This window comes from Dromiciops gliroides, chromosome 2 (assembly GCF_019393635.1).
Source record: "Dromiciops gliroides isolate mDroGli1 chromosome 2, mDroGli1.pri, whole genome shotgun sequence".
NCBI lineage: Eukaryota > Metazoa > Chordata > Mammalia > Microbiotheria > Microbiotheriidae > Dromiciops > Dromiciops gliroides.
Window position 1 is genome coordinate 261,018,605 of NC_057862.1, and position 14,761 is coordinate 261,033,365.

At 39.8% G+C, this 14,761-nt stretch overlaps 1 protein-coding gene across 1 annotated transcript in view; it reads right to left on the reverse strand.

Moving 5' to 3' along the window:
- DCAF5 (DDB1 and CUL4 associated factor 5) overlaps positions 1–14,761 on the reverse strand; it is a 127,020-nt gene that overhangs the window by 3,235 nt on the left and 109,024 nt on the right. The window contains 1 exon segment of the mRNA XM_043981405.1: positions 10,883–11,010. Within this exon segment, the coding sequence (XP_043837340.1) occupies positions 10,883–11,010 (128 nt within the window).

Below are 14,761 nucleotides of genomic sequence, written 5' to 3' on the forward strand. Positions count from 1 at the left end.
AGATGTATAGAAGGCATTTGAAGACTGGAGCCAGGCTATGAAAGGCTTTGGATGCCAAGCAGAAGAGTTTATAATTGATCTTCCTGGGACAGCTGGGTGGTGCAGTGGATAAAGCACCAGCCCTGGATTCAGGAGGACCTGAGTTCAAATCTGTCCTCAGACACTTGACACTTACTAGCTGTGTGACCTTGGGCAAGTCACTTAACCCCCCATTGCCCCACAAAAAAAAAATAATAATTGATCTTCAAGGTAAGAGAAAGAGACTAGGTGATATGTGTGTGACATTAGTGCTTTAGAAAAATCACTTTGGTAGGTGAATAGAGGATGGATTGGAATGGGGAGGAACTCGAGGCTTAGAAACCAAAGGCTGGTATAACAGTTCAGGCAAGAGGCAATGATGGCCTGAACTAGGGTGGTGGCTATGAGTGGAGAGAAGAGGACATATAGGAGAGATGGTGTAGCTGCTACCTTTAGAACATCAATGTGATTTGGCAATGAATTGGATATGCATATTCTGTGAATGAAAAGGAAGGGTCAAGGGTGGTGTTGAGCTAAGTCTGGGTGACTGGGAAGATGTTGGTACTCTTAAGAGTAATAGGGAGGGAGCAGCTAGGTGGTGCAGTGGACAAAACACCGGATTCAGGAGTACCTGAGTTCAAATCCGGCCTCAGACACTTGACACTTACTAGCTGTGTGACCCTGGGCAAGTCACTTAACCCTCAATGCCCCACAAACAAACAAAAACCAAAACAAAATAAAACAAAAGAATAATAGGGAAGTTGGGAAGAGGAAAGCTTTTGAAAGGAAAGATGAGTTTTGTTTTGGCATGCCTATGGGAACATTCAGTCTGAGATATCCAAAAGGCAGATGGTGATGTGTGACTGGAATTCAGGAGAAGACACTAGGGCACAGTTAGTGGGCATCCAAATGGGAGAATGAGGAATAATCAGATGGCAGGAGAGCCAGGAAAGAGCAGTGCCACAAAAACCTAGAGAGAGTGTCCAGGAGGAGGTCAAGCATGATGGCCGAGAAAAGGACATTAATTTGCCAAGTAAGAAATCATTTGACAGTTCCAATTGAATGATGAGGTAGGAAGCCAGGTTGCAGAGTGGTAAGAAGAGAGTAAGAGGAGAGGAAGTGAAAGCACCTTTTTCCAAGGAGTTTGGCTAAGAAGGGAAGGAAAGATATAGAATGAAAGAAGGGATGGCTGGATCAGGTGAGGGTTTTTTAAAGGATGGAGGAGATTTGGGCATGTTTGTAGGTGCAAGGAAGGCACCAAGAGATAGAGATGGAATGAGAGATTAGTGGAAGTATAAGGATGACAGTAGAGGCAGTTTTCTGGAGAAGACAAGGAGGGGTTGGGATCAAGAGAAGCTCTCTTCAGAACTATAAACAGTTCCCACACCACAGCTCCCTGCAGTATTACTATTTTTAACTAATAGGTATTGCTTACACTTGCTTTAGGAAGAATAGTCAACAGCCTACATTGCAGTTTCATTCCTGGGAAGGGAAGCATTGTTACCCAGGAAACTGGCTTAACAACCAAGGAGAACCAAGTTCTCCAACATTCTGTCCAGTTGCTATGTTAAAGCCAATCATGGCAGGGGGGCGGAGGGGTGGGGGGCGGGAAGTGTGTGGGTAAGAAGCCATCTCAGTCCCATCAATATCTGGGGACTTACTTCAGTTTTCTGCTTATCCCCTTTTGTATTTTGAAAAACAGGAAACGAGACAGGCTCAGCTCCTATACAACACTGCATTTGTTAGAATTAGGAAGAAAACTGATGACAACATGTGGGATTTTTCCAAAAGTGATGAATCAGTTAGTAACAGGTGAACTTTTGAGTTTTCAGGTAATATTATGAACTATCAAAATACCTGTGTCCTTTTTCCTGCACCTTAAAAAACATATTATAGCAAAATGGATGATTTTGATTATATTAAATTAAAAAATTTTTGTACAAACAGAAGCAATGCATCCAAAATTGGAAGGGAGGCAGAAAGCTGGGAAACAATTTTTGAGGCCAGTGCTTCTGATAAAGGCCTCATCTCTAAAATATATAGGGAATTAAATCAAATTTATAAGAATCCAAGTCATTCCCCAATTGAGAAATGATCAAAGGATATGAACAGGCAGTTTTCTGATGAAGAATCCAAAGCTATCTATTCCCATATGAAAAAATGCTCTAAATCACTATTGATTAGAGAGATGCAAATTAAAACAACTCTGAGGTACCACCTGACACCTATCAGATTGGCTAAAATGACAAAAAAGGAAGATAATAAATGTTGGAGAAGCTGTGGGAAAATTGGAACACTAATGCATTGTTGGTGGAGCTGTGAACTGATCCAACCATTCTGGAGAGCAATTTGGAATTATGCCCAAAGGGCGATAAAGCTGTGCATACCCTTTGACCCAGCAATTCCACTTTTAGGTCTTTTTCCCAAAGAAATCATGGAAGGGGGAAAGGGACCCACATGTACAAAAATATTTATAGCTGCTCTTTACGTGGTAGCAAGGAATTGGAAGTTGGGGGGTGCCCATCAATTGGGGAATGGCTGGACAAGTTGTGGTATATGAATACAATGGAATACTATTGTGCTGTAAGAAATGATGAGCAGGAGGAGTTCAGAGAAACCTGGAGGATCTTACATGAGCTGATGATGAGTGAGATGAGCAGAACCAGAAGAACATTGTACACAGTATCATCAACATTGAGTGTTGACCTACTGTGTGACCTACTATATTCTTCTCACCAATGCAATGGTACAGAAGAGTTCCAGGGAACTCATGATAGAAGAGGATCTCCAAATCCAAGAAAAAAAAAAAAAGAACTGTGGAGTATAGATGCTGATTGAACCATACTATTTCTTTTGTTTTGGGTGCTGTTGTTTTTTTTTTCTATTTTGAGGTTTTGCATCACTGCTCTGATTTTTTCTCTTGTAACAGGATTAATGCAGAAATAGGATTAATGTTATTGTGTGTATATATATATATATGTGTGTGTGTATATATATATGTATATGTATATGTATATATAGATATAACCTATATCAGATTACCTGCTATCTAGGGGAGGGAGGGGAGGGAGGGAGAAAAATCTGAAATTGTAAAGTTTGTATAAACAAAAGTTGAGAACTATCTTTACATGTAACTGAAAAAATAAAATACCTTATACATTAAAAAAACCCAAACATATTATAGATACCCACAACAACCTAATGGTGGAGGGAACATACTAATTGGGGGGGGGGGAGAAAGGAGGGGACCATAGGAAGTGCATTAATTCGTCTACCACAGACCTAGAACTGGAGGAACTTCTCTAGTCCAGTCCCCTCATTTTGCAGATGGAGAGACTGAAACTCAAGGAGGTAAGTGACAACCTTGGAAATGGGATTTAATATCAGATTCTCTCATTCCAAGGTCTGTGATATTTACCCTCTCAGGATCCGAAGCTGCAATAAATAGGAACCAAAGTTTTCTGACACCAAGATCAGGACTCTACCCATCTAGGCCACACTATATCTTTAAAGCCAGAGCCATACAGGTGTTTAAAACAGCCAGCTTCTTCACAGGAGGGTGGTATTGTTAGGAAGGAGGCACAGAAAATACTGCACATGGCAGATGTTATGCAAAAACCCCAAGTTAAGGGTAATTAAGCTGTCACTGCAAATGAGAATTATTAGATCCACCTGACTATGGCAGGCTAGTCCACAAAGTGGCCCAGATAAGCTCATACACATTAGCATGTAGTCATGGCAATGCTGATTCTTGCCTGACAGGGTGACTATCTTTAGATAGCTTCTAAAACAAGCCTTCTGAACCTGCTTCCCCAGAAATCGAGCAGTTACAAGTTCTTTTCCTCCAGCTTCCTCTTGGTCCCTTTGCTTCATTGAACAACTTCAGGAGAAAGCATCACCAGCCAGGAGATACCACAAGGTTCTGGGTTTGTGAAATAGCTTCCTACAACAGCTTCATCAACACAATTCAACTCTTCAAGCTTCAAGTTTTTCATTCGCTTGGTTGATTTTCCCTTCTCTTAGCTTCATAGGTTCATTTCAAAAGGATGGAGGTAATAACACTACCATGAAATTAGCTGCACAAGAGAATTTTGCCCTAAAATGCTTTTTGTGAAATTCCTTAAGAAGTTCATTTAAGGGGCAGCTAGGTGGTGCAGTGGATAGAGCATTGGCCCTGGAGTCAGGAGGACCTGAGTTCAAATCCGGCCTCAGACATGTAACACTACCTGTGTGACCCTGGGCAAGTCACTTAACCCCAGTTGCCTCACCAAAAAAAAAAAAAAAAGAAGTTCATTTAACCAAAGAATCATTTCCATACTAGCCTTTTATAATCTTGTTGTAAGCTTTATATAATTTTCACCTGTCTACTTCTAGTCTATAAAGGTTAAAAGACAATGTCCAACTGCCCTTGAAAAAGAATTCAAGTTATGGTTTCAAAGTATTAACTAGTTTTTCATTACCCTAGAGATCTAGTCCTAGAGTAGATTTTGGTCGTTAAAGAGGAAAAATTGTCTGGAAACAGACCCTTGGCAAAGGAAAAAATTCCATGTTCTCTTCTTAGATCCCCATGCCAGCTCATGAAAGTGAATTCTTTCCCAGCTTCATTTTACAAACAGCTGAATGAAGGTTCTTAACACTTTTATTTAGGTGTAAGAAAGCACCAGAGAAAAGAGAGGAAAGAAATGAATCTGCCCTTTCTAAAAAGCTTAGCTCAACTTGCTGAAGGCCTTCTTCTCTTCTGCTATTGCAAGGGTACTAGAGGAATACTCTAGGTGACCATCTGTTATCCATCATCCTAGACATGTGACCAAATAATTTTCTTTTCTTTCTTTTTCTTTTTTTTTTTTTTTTGGTGAGGCAATTGGGGTTAAGTGACTTGCCCAGGGTCACACAGCTAGTAAGTGTCAAGTGTCTGAGGCCGGATTTGAACTCAGGTCCTCTTGACTCCAAGGCTGGTGCTCTATCCACTGTGCCATCTAGCTGCCCCTAATTTTCTTATCATACAAGTCCATGATGACATCTTTTATTCCCATTATTCTTTAAAATTCCACACTGGTGATATATTATAGCCTGATCATACCCTCCATGTGCCTCTCCATTGCCCTGTGTGTGATATTAATTTAAGTCTTCAGAAATTGCCACATTATATGTTTTGCTATTTGGTAACAGCATTAGAATGTTGGTGTTAAAAATACAGGCTTTTGTTTTCATGGGAAACTTGGGATCACTAGAAGGAGCTCTGCAATGCCCACTTTCATCCTGTTAAACCCTGTATCCAATTTGTTGGCCATATGTACTGTGTCCCCCAGATATACATACTGATGTGACAAACAGGGGCTTTTAATTTTTTGTGTGTCATGGATCCCTTTGACATGATGATGAAGCATATTGATCCCTTCTCAGAAAAATGTTTTTAAATGCCTAAAAACATAGAATTACCAAGAAAATTAATTATATTGAAGTATAGTTACAAAATGACTTTAAAAAGTACTTCATAGACTCCAGGTAAAATGCCTGTTCTAGAAGACATCTATCCAAATGCAGACTGTAATCTAGGCAACAGACCAGTGTGTTCTTCCTTGTGTGGATGGAGAGATCAGACTCCTTTCTGTCATGAGGGATCTTTTCCAGTATGTTCTACAACATTCCAAGGCTTGTTGCCATCAGCACAATGTCATCTGTAGAGAACTTAACTATCCAAAGGAATTCCTCTTCAACTTGGGACTCTGCATTGGGTCCTTTCCATCACTCTGGCAAAGTGTACAAACTACTTGTTTTCTTCCCTCCTTGTGATCAGAGGGTAATTGAACAGGGTTATTTCTGTTGTTTTAACTTACAAAGAGGCTTGAATATTTTCATGTATCAATGGGAGACACCATATTGAAAAACGCCTGTAAGTTGGCACATTACAGTATTGAATCAATTTTTAAAAACCAACAATAAACACAGTTGGATCTTATATTCTGTCTCTTTCAATCGACTGTGAACTGGTGAAGATATTGTTTATTGTTAAATATTGCTTTCTAAAGCCTTCTTGTTTTGAACTAATAATACCCTCTCATCAAGGGTGTTCTTGATTTTTCACCCAGTGATTCTCTAAAGATTTTGTATAAATTGGAGAACAGGCATATAGGTTGATAATTATATTCTCTTGGTCACTTTTTTGAGGTACTTATGTCCAAGACTTTTCCCCATTCCTTTACTATCTTCCCTTTTTACCCTTTTCAGATAGCTTGTATATTGATCCCTCAATGCTCTAACATTTGTGTCACCTCCAGTACAGATATGATTCAGTTCCAACACGTCCCCTTGGGTGGATTCCTTGTGATGAACTTATAGGAGGACTTGAACAAGAGTGAACAAGCATGGGTAGGCATGGTTTGCAGTCTGGATCATTGCAGGGAATGCTCAAATCAATGAAATCGCAGATCCATTTGTGCCTTAAAAAATTTGCTAGAAGAATTATGATAGCTAATGGTGAAAAGACGAAGCCATCTCTCTAGCAAAACTTGTTTTTGATCTAGTCATTCTCATACTTAAGAACCTAAATTTCCCTAAAGGAAATTCTGTGGGCTGAGAAAGTCTAGGAGGGCTGCTCATTCCTTAATTTCTTTGTGAGAGTCTTTCAATATGAGGAGAATAATGAAACTGCAAAGAATCCATCCAATAGTCTGTTTCATTTGGAGGGTTGGAAAGTGTTAAATGTGCCAGTGGAATGGGTCTTTTGCAACAAGATTACGGACTGACCTGCTTCTCTTGTTCTACTATCATTAAAATGAAACATCAAATTTAAAACAATATTCAATTCAATAGTACCTCCTATGTGCAAATACTGTGCTAGGTATAGTGGTACAAACCCAAAACCCAGTTCTTGCTCTCAAAGGACTTATATTCTACATATGATTGTTTTCCTCTTTATCCCGAAGGTTAACAAGCTACAGCAGAAACAAAAGGAAAGCTATTTCTAATAAATATGAAATAAAATAGAATTCAGTAAGGGCTGTGTCAAAGTAGTATTCGATGACATGTACTCTTTGATCCAGTGACATTGGTCTCCTGGCTATTCCACGAACAAGACACTCCATCTCTTGGCTCTGGACATTCTCTGGCTGTCCCCATGCCTAGAATGCTCTCTCTCCTCCCCTATAATGATGTCCCTAGCTTCTTTTAAATCCTAACTAAAATCCCACCTTCAGACTTCCCCAACTCCTCTGAATTCCAGTGCTTTTCGTCTTTTAATTATTTCCTGTATATCCTGTATTTAGCTTCTTTTGTCTATGTTTGCTTGCATGTTGTCTCTTCCTTTAGATTCTCAATTAGGGATAAAGTACTGACCCTGGAGTCAGGAGGACCTGAGTTCAAATCTGGCCTCAGACATTTAACACTTACTAGCTGTGTGACCCTGGGCAACTCACATAACCCCAATTGCCTCACCAAAATAATAATAATAATAATAAAAATAAAACAAAACAAAACCAAAAACAAGATTCTCAATTAGGAGTATCACTAAGCAAATAGTGCACTGATCTGTATATGTGTGACTATTATATTTTTCTTACAGCATAGCAATAATTTAAATTATTTGGAAGATTTTCCATCTGAGAAGGGGAAAGTAGGTGCTCCTATTATCCCCATTTTATAGATGAGGAACCTGAGGCCAACAAAGGTTAAGTGATCTGCCCAGAATCATGCTGCTAGAATATACTGTAGTTTAGCTTTTTACTCAAGCCATCTGGAGTCCAGGTCCACTGCTTTCTCTAAGCACCAATTTGTTTGGGATAGGGACAGGGATAAAGACTCAACTTGTGATTTCATTAGGATAGGGAATGCTCTCTACCCTTGCAGGTCAGCACCTTTTCTGCACCTGACAGTCTCAGGGTACTGCCTAGAAGCAGAGAAGTGATTCATAGCACTTGACCCTCCGTGGCTTCTAGGCCAGTTCTCTGTCCAGGTCATTCCTTATTGCCTTTGTATTTGTTAACTAAATACAACTTCCAGAGGGAAGCATGGAGCTAATGAGAGAGGAGACCTTTTGGGAACAAGCATTCAGAAACCACAACTTAAGAGTATAGACCTCCTTCTGGGGAAGAAAAAGGTACCCTTGGAAAGATCAGGAAAAGAGAAGGGGGGGGGGGTTTGGAGCTAAGTAGGGAAAAAAAGCAGTTCTGTGGCAAGGCTAGAATTTGGCTCTATGCAGTGTTAGCCCTCTAGAAATAATCATCAGAATGTTAACTAGCTCACACCAGTCCATCCACAACATTCCTGAGGGGCAAGTCACCAGAGTGAATCCCCCTTTACAATAGGAGCTAGACCCAGAGCGTGCCCAAAGCCACCTCTCAGGATGAGGTGATTGCTGGCTGAGACAGGGACTTATCTCACTCTGCCTGGCAGTCAGTCATCTAGCATTTATTAAGCACCCACTATTTGCCAGGCACCATATTAAATATTTTCTCCACTGTCTCCAATCCCTGAAGAGATGCAATTTCCAGTTGGACTGCCACACCTGAGATAAAATCAAGCTTGGTTTTAACTGCTGCCTTGCTTGCTCTTCCCTCTAGGTATAGGTAATATAATTCTTCAAAATTCAGACTGGATTCAGATTCACCCTACCTTAGTGTGGTGATCCTAATCCTTTTGGTATAGAAGCTAACAATTGAGCCCTACGTGCCCATCTTCTGGAACAGTGATCTTCCCAGTTCAGTGTGGCTGACCTCATGCAGAAAGCATTTTCTTCTTTTCCTTTTCTGAGACCTTGGCTGGCTTCCCAATAGTGATCTTAAGTTTAAGGATTTCAGTTGAGTCAACAGTAGTCTGGGGGATTCAGCACATAAACAAGGCCAAACAGGAAGCTCTATTCTATAGGAATTGCCCAAGCAGAGCTTCCCTGGAATAAAAGAATTATGTCATCTGTACCTGGACAGAGTATGTTCCTGTGCCAACACTTTAGTCAATTAGTCCAAAGGAAGGTTCAAAGAAATTGGGGGTCTGAGCAAAATCAAGGAAACTTAAGAATTCTGAGGGGAAGAATCTACATTCATCAAATCCACAAGAGGTATCAGAATGTCTGAATTCACATTTTTTTAAAAGCCCAACAAACAGGTTTTTGTTTGGTTTTGTTTTTTGGGTTGTTTTTTTTTTTGCAGGGCAGTGAGGGTTAAGTGACTTGCCCAGGGTCACACAGCTAGTAAGTGTCAAGTATTTGAGGCCGGATTTGAACTCAGGTCCTCTTGAATCCAGGGCCAGTGCTTTATCCACTGTGCCACCTAGCTGCCCCCTAAACAGGTTTTTAATACATAGGGAATCCTAATTATCACAGAGATATCAACCTGATAAGCCATAAGGCTAACAGAAGACTGTCACAAAACAAAAACTGACCCAAAATTCATTTAGCAGTAAGCCAAGAAAGAAGTGTCTAAATTCCAGAGCCATAAACAAGGCCAGAAGTCTATGCATAGAGATGTGTCAGTGAGGTTGGGACCAGAGATTTGGAAAACCAGGCCATTTGGGAAAAAATTCCTCAGGGTAATATGTAATGTCATGCAAATTAGCAATGACTACCAGGGCTAAAGCAGCAATAGGCTGAGCTTAAAGGAAGTAAGGCTATGGGCAAATATGACTTGTGATTTTTACCACTTGCACTGTACCTTTGTGAGCTGCTGTTTGCCATCAGATTCAAAATAGTTATGATGATAAATATTTTTAAAAAATCCTTTATAAATCTTTCTGGTTGGTAATATGCTTTTAGAACAATAGTGATTTAGAAAATCCCAATCCCAATCTATTCTCCTTTTCTAAATACACACACATACACACATTTAAAGGGTAAATGGAGGATTTCTAAGTTGCTAAATGATCATATGGATATTCCCCAAATGATAACAGTCAACATGAAGTGTCAGTCCAAGATGGAAAGCTAGCAAACACAAAGATCAAATGGGAAAAGAAATCAAGGTTCCTAGCAGCTGCATTGTGAGTGATGGGCACTGGGCCATCTTACCATGGATATATGCCAGACTGAGTGTCTTACTTGAAGACTATAAAAATATACTTTGGCAAAGAATGATTGAATTCAGTCAATATACTACTGATTAAAGTTATTTCAGTTTTATCGAATGATCTCAAACACAACTGTATGTAACTTTTTTGTTTGTTTTTCAGTATATTTTGGCCTGTGGTTCTCACAGTCTTTTAGTTATAGAGACTTGAAAAATTACAGCAGCAATCAATAGGAAATGGAAAACTGAGTTCTAGCAACATATTCTCTCTCTTTTTTGTTTGTTTGGTTTTTTTGTTTGTTTTTGCAGGGCAATGAGGGTTAAGTGATTTGCCCAGGGTCACACAAGCTAGTAAGTGTCAAGTGTCTGAAGCCGGATTTGAACTCAGGTACTCCTGAATCCAGGGCTGGTGCTTTACCACTGTGCCATCTAGCTGCCCCGCAACATATTCTCTTAACCTCGACATGAAATTTGGCAGGCAAAATTAAATCAGACTTAAGAGCAAGAGACAACTGGAAACACGGTAGCAATGTGAGGAAGTATCTTAACTGTTGGCCAAAATATGATTCTTTTTGTTTGTTTTATTTCTTCATTCTGAATTTAAACATCAAATAAAATAAGCATTTTAATATATAAAGTATAAGAGAAAAAAGAAGGTTGTGCATGAAAATATGAATCTCCATTATGTACAGATTGCTTTTCCTTTTACAACTATTACAAAAACATTCCCCCCTCCCCAGCATCACTCCTAAGATCATTCATTCTTCATTGGGTTGTGAACCTTATCTGAGGTCCTGTCAGATTCCATCTAACTCAAATCACAATACCGTAGCAATTTCTCTCTAAAAGGTAAGAATTAGAGTTCTCACCTTGATGATCTTTTCCACACCAGAGGAGCAGATCATATAGGTGTGGGGATTAAATCGGACTTGGTTGACAATCGACCTATGGCCTTTCAACACCATGAAGGCTCCGTTGACCACCCTGCCAATGCCACCTAGGAAGAAAGAAGAAAAATTAAACAAGGAGATGGATGGATGGGAATGTATTCCAGATAATTTCAGGCAACCAGCTTTGGACCTGAGATGTAATATGTAAAATACAATACTAATAAAATATTTTATCTTGCAGATAAAGTCGCTATGGAAAGAATGAAGAAGAAACACCTCTCAGCATATGTGCTCTTACCCAGTACCTTTATTTAGCCTTTAAACAGTGCCCACGCCTACCCACTGCAATTCCATTGTCAAGTGAAGGCCATTTAAATGTTTTGTTTTTTTTTTAAGCTTTTGATTTCTTCACTTAGCTAAGAAATGTACTGAAAAGAAATGAAACTGACCAGGTTGGCAGCAGGAAGCAAAGGAGTTAACTGTGGGCTTGAATTAGAGACAGATGTAAGTAAAAGAGAAAGGTATTTCTGGGAAGGGTACTACCAAATGTGTTAGGTCAAATACTAGTAGGAGAAAATGGAAGAAAAAGACCGTATCATTTCAGGCCCAGTATACCAGGTGGCCTCTCTTTGTATGCTTATAACATATTTTTAAAATTTTGTTGATATTTTTGTTTTTACTTTACCTGTATTTCCCTTCTATTGCTTGTCTCTTTCCCCACCCAAAGAACCAACACACTTTTTTCAGCAGACTTTTTTTTTTGTTGTTTGTTTGTTTGTCTTAGTGAGGCAATTGGGCTTAAGTGACTTGCCCAGGGTCACACAGCTAGTAAGTGTTAAGTGTCTGAGGCCCGATTTGAACTCAGGTACTCCTGACTCCAGGGCTGGTGCTCTATCCACTGTGCCACCTAGCTGCCCCCAGACTTTTTTTTTTTAAACACACTTTTAAAAAAATTCATTTACAATAAACATTCTCCTAATAATCACTTTAAAGAGTATTATACTCATACTGAGCATTCATATATAAACACAGAGTGAACTCTCTGTGCAAATATATGTACTAACATAAGCTAATATGATAGTACTAACCCACTACCATCAATACACTCACTTAAGAAGGTGAGAACACAGGAAGAAGCAAAGAGGAAGCAAAAGCACAAGCTCTCTTCACACATTTATTGAGGGTTGCCTCCAGCTTCTGGGCAGTCAGTCTCCCTAAGTGCTCAGGATGCTTGTGTGGACTGTCACAATGATGAGGAGGAAGAAATGAAGCTCAGAGACCTAAATCTACTTTTTTGAAAACTTGGCTGTGAATTTCTCCACGAGAGTTTCTCATGGTACCTCTCTCTCTATAGCCTGTGTTCACTTGGATAATAACTGAACTGGGGCAGCTAGGTGGTACAGTGGATAGAGCACCGGCCCTGGAGTCAAGAGTACCTGAGTTCAAATCCAGCTTCAGACACTTCAGACTTACTAGCTGTGTGACCCTAGGCAAGTCACTTAACTCCAATTGCCACACACACACACACACACACACACACAAAATAAACAAAAAAACCCAAAAAACTGAACTGGACATTGAACTAGAGAGTAGCCAAAGAACTGGACGAAATTATGCAACTGAACTCGATCCACTATGTCTTCCTACTCCTGGCTCTCTTCTAGACATTCCTATTCCAGTATTCACATAAATGTGCCTCATACTTTCTAACCTTCTGATTACTTGGTCTCAATTCCTATGACTTATTTTTTCACCTCAGCAACACATAGGGATGGTTGCACACTACATCTCATAATTACCTGTAAATGTTACACTTTCCCAATTAGAAATTCCTCTAAAACACTCTCAAATCTTGAATCTCTATCTGTTGGTTCCTTCCCTACTGGCTTCAAACATGGCCACAGTAATCTCATCTTTTAAAATGATGTTCAATAGACTTTACAATTCCCTGAAGTTATTGTCCTAGATCTCACCTCCCTTTCTTAGTCAAACTCCTTGTAAAAGCTATCTAGAATTGGTGGATGCCTCCATTTCTCCCCTGTCTCTCTCAATCCTCTACTCTGTAACCTAGCATCAACCTCACTCAACTGAATCTGTTTTCCCCAAAGGTAGCAATGATCTTTTGTTTTGTTTTTGTTTTTTTTTTTAGTGAGGCAATTGGGGTTAAGTGACTTGCCCAGGGTCACACAGCTAGTAAGTGTTAAGTGTCTGAGGCCGGATTTGAACTCAGGTACTCCTGACTCCAGGGCCCGTGCTCTATCCACTGTGCCATCTAGCTGCCCCCCTAGCAATGATCTTTTAATGACCAAATCGAATGGTGTTTTGTCTGCTCTTTCTTGACCTCTCAGATGCATCAGATACTTTTGGATCTCCCTTTTCTTCTGGATGCTTTAACTGCTTCTTCGCAGTCTCCTCTGCTGTCTTATCTACATCTGGATAGAGCACTGGCCCTGAAGTTGGGAGGATCTGAGTTAAAATCTCACTTCAGACACTTACTAGCTGTGTGACCCTGGGCAAATCACTTAACCCCAATTGCCTTAAACATCTGGGGCCATCTCCAGTCGTCTGATATATTTTTTTGCCACTGGAGTCAGATGGCTCTGGAGGAGAGAATAATGTTGGTAACCTTGCACAGCCCTCCCTCACTTAAATCCAATTCAGTGCAAGTCATGATATGACCCTGATGTCATGGTCCTCTTTGAGAATGAAGGACAAACAACAATAACAATAATCACCTATATCAACCCCTAATTGGGTGTTCCCTAAGGTTCTGAACTCTCAGAATCTTCTTCTGTACCCTCTTTCTCTCTCAGTAACTCCATCAGTTCCTATGGGTTTAACTATCATCTCTATACATATGATGATAGAAAGACAGACATCGGACAGACGGACATCCTCCTCTCTTCCAAGTTCTAGTCCTGCATTACCAGTTTGCCAAATAGACATTTCACACTTGATGACCCAGAGACATTTCAAGTTCACTACATTCAAAACGATTCATTTTCCCCACACTTCCCTCTATTACTTCCCCCCTTTAAAACTTCTCTGTTTCTATCAAAGGCACCTTTGACCTTTCTGGTTTCTACCCTCTTTGTTATCCCAGACCTCACCCCATGTATCCAATCAAATGCCAAAACTTGACACTTCTACCTCTATACCATCTCTAACATGTGACCCTTCCTCTCCATGCACACAGTTATGACTTTAGTCTCATCACTCAAATCCATCCCTGAAACTGCTGCCAGAATAATTTTCCCTAAACATAGATGTGAGCATGTCATTCTTCAGTCAACTCCAGTGGTTTCTTATTGTTTCTAAGATAAAATATGAATTCCTCTGTTTAACCTTCACAGCATGGTCTCAGCCTCTCTTTCCAGACTCACTGAACATTACTCTGAAATTAAGCCAAATTGGCTTCTGTTTGTTTTCAACACAGGACACTTCATTTTGTGTCTTCCGGCCCATTCACTGGCTGTCCCACTTATTTGGAACGTATTCCCTCATCATTTCTGCTTCATAGAACCATTTCTTCCTTAAGATGCTGCTCAAACATTACCTTCTACAAAAAGCCTTTGCTGATGTTCCCAGTTGCTAGTGCTCTCCCCTCTCAGCTACTTTGTATTTGTTCATTTTTATATTAATTCTCTATATACTTACACATGTATTTGGTTCCCCAACTAAATGTAAGATCTTTGGGAATAGGGACTATTTCATTATTTGTATTTGAATTCCCAGTGCCTAACAGAGACACACACACATATACGTTCGTGCATGTACATACATACACATACATATACATAAATATAAACACACACATATAAGCCCAACAAATGCTTGTTGATCAATTAGGGGGGATTA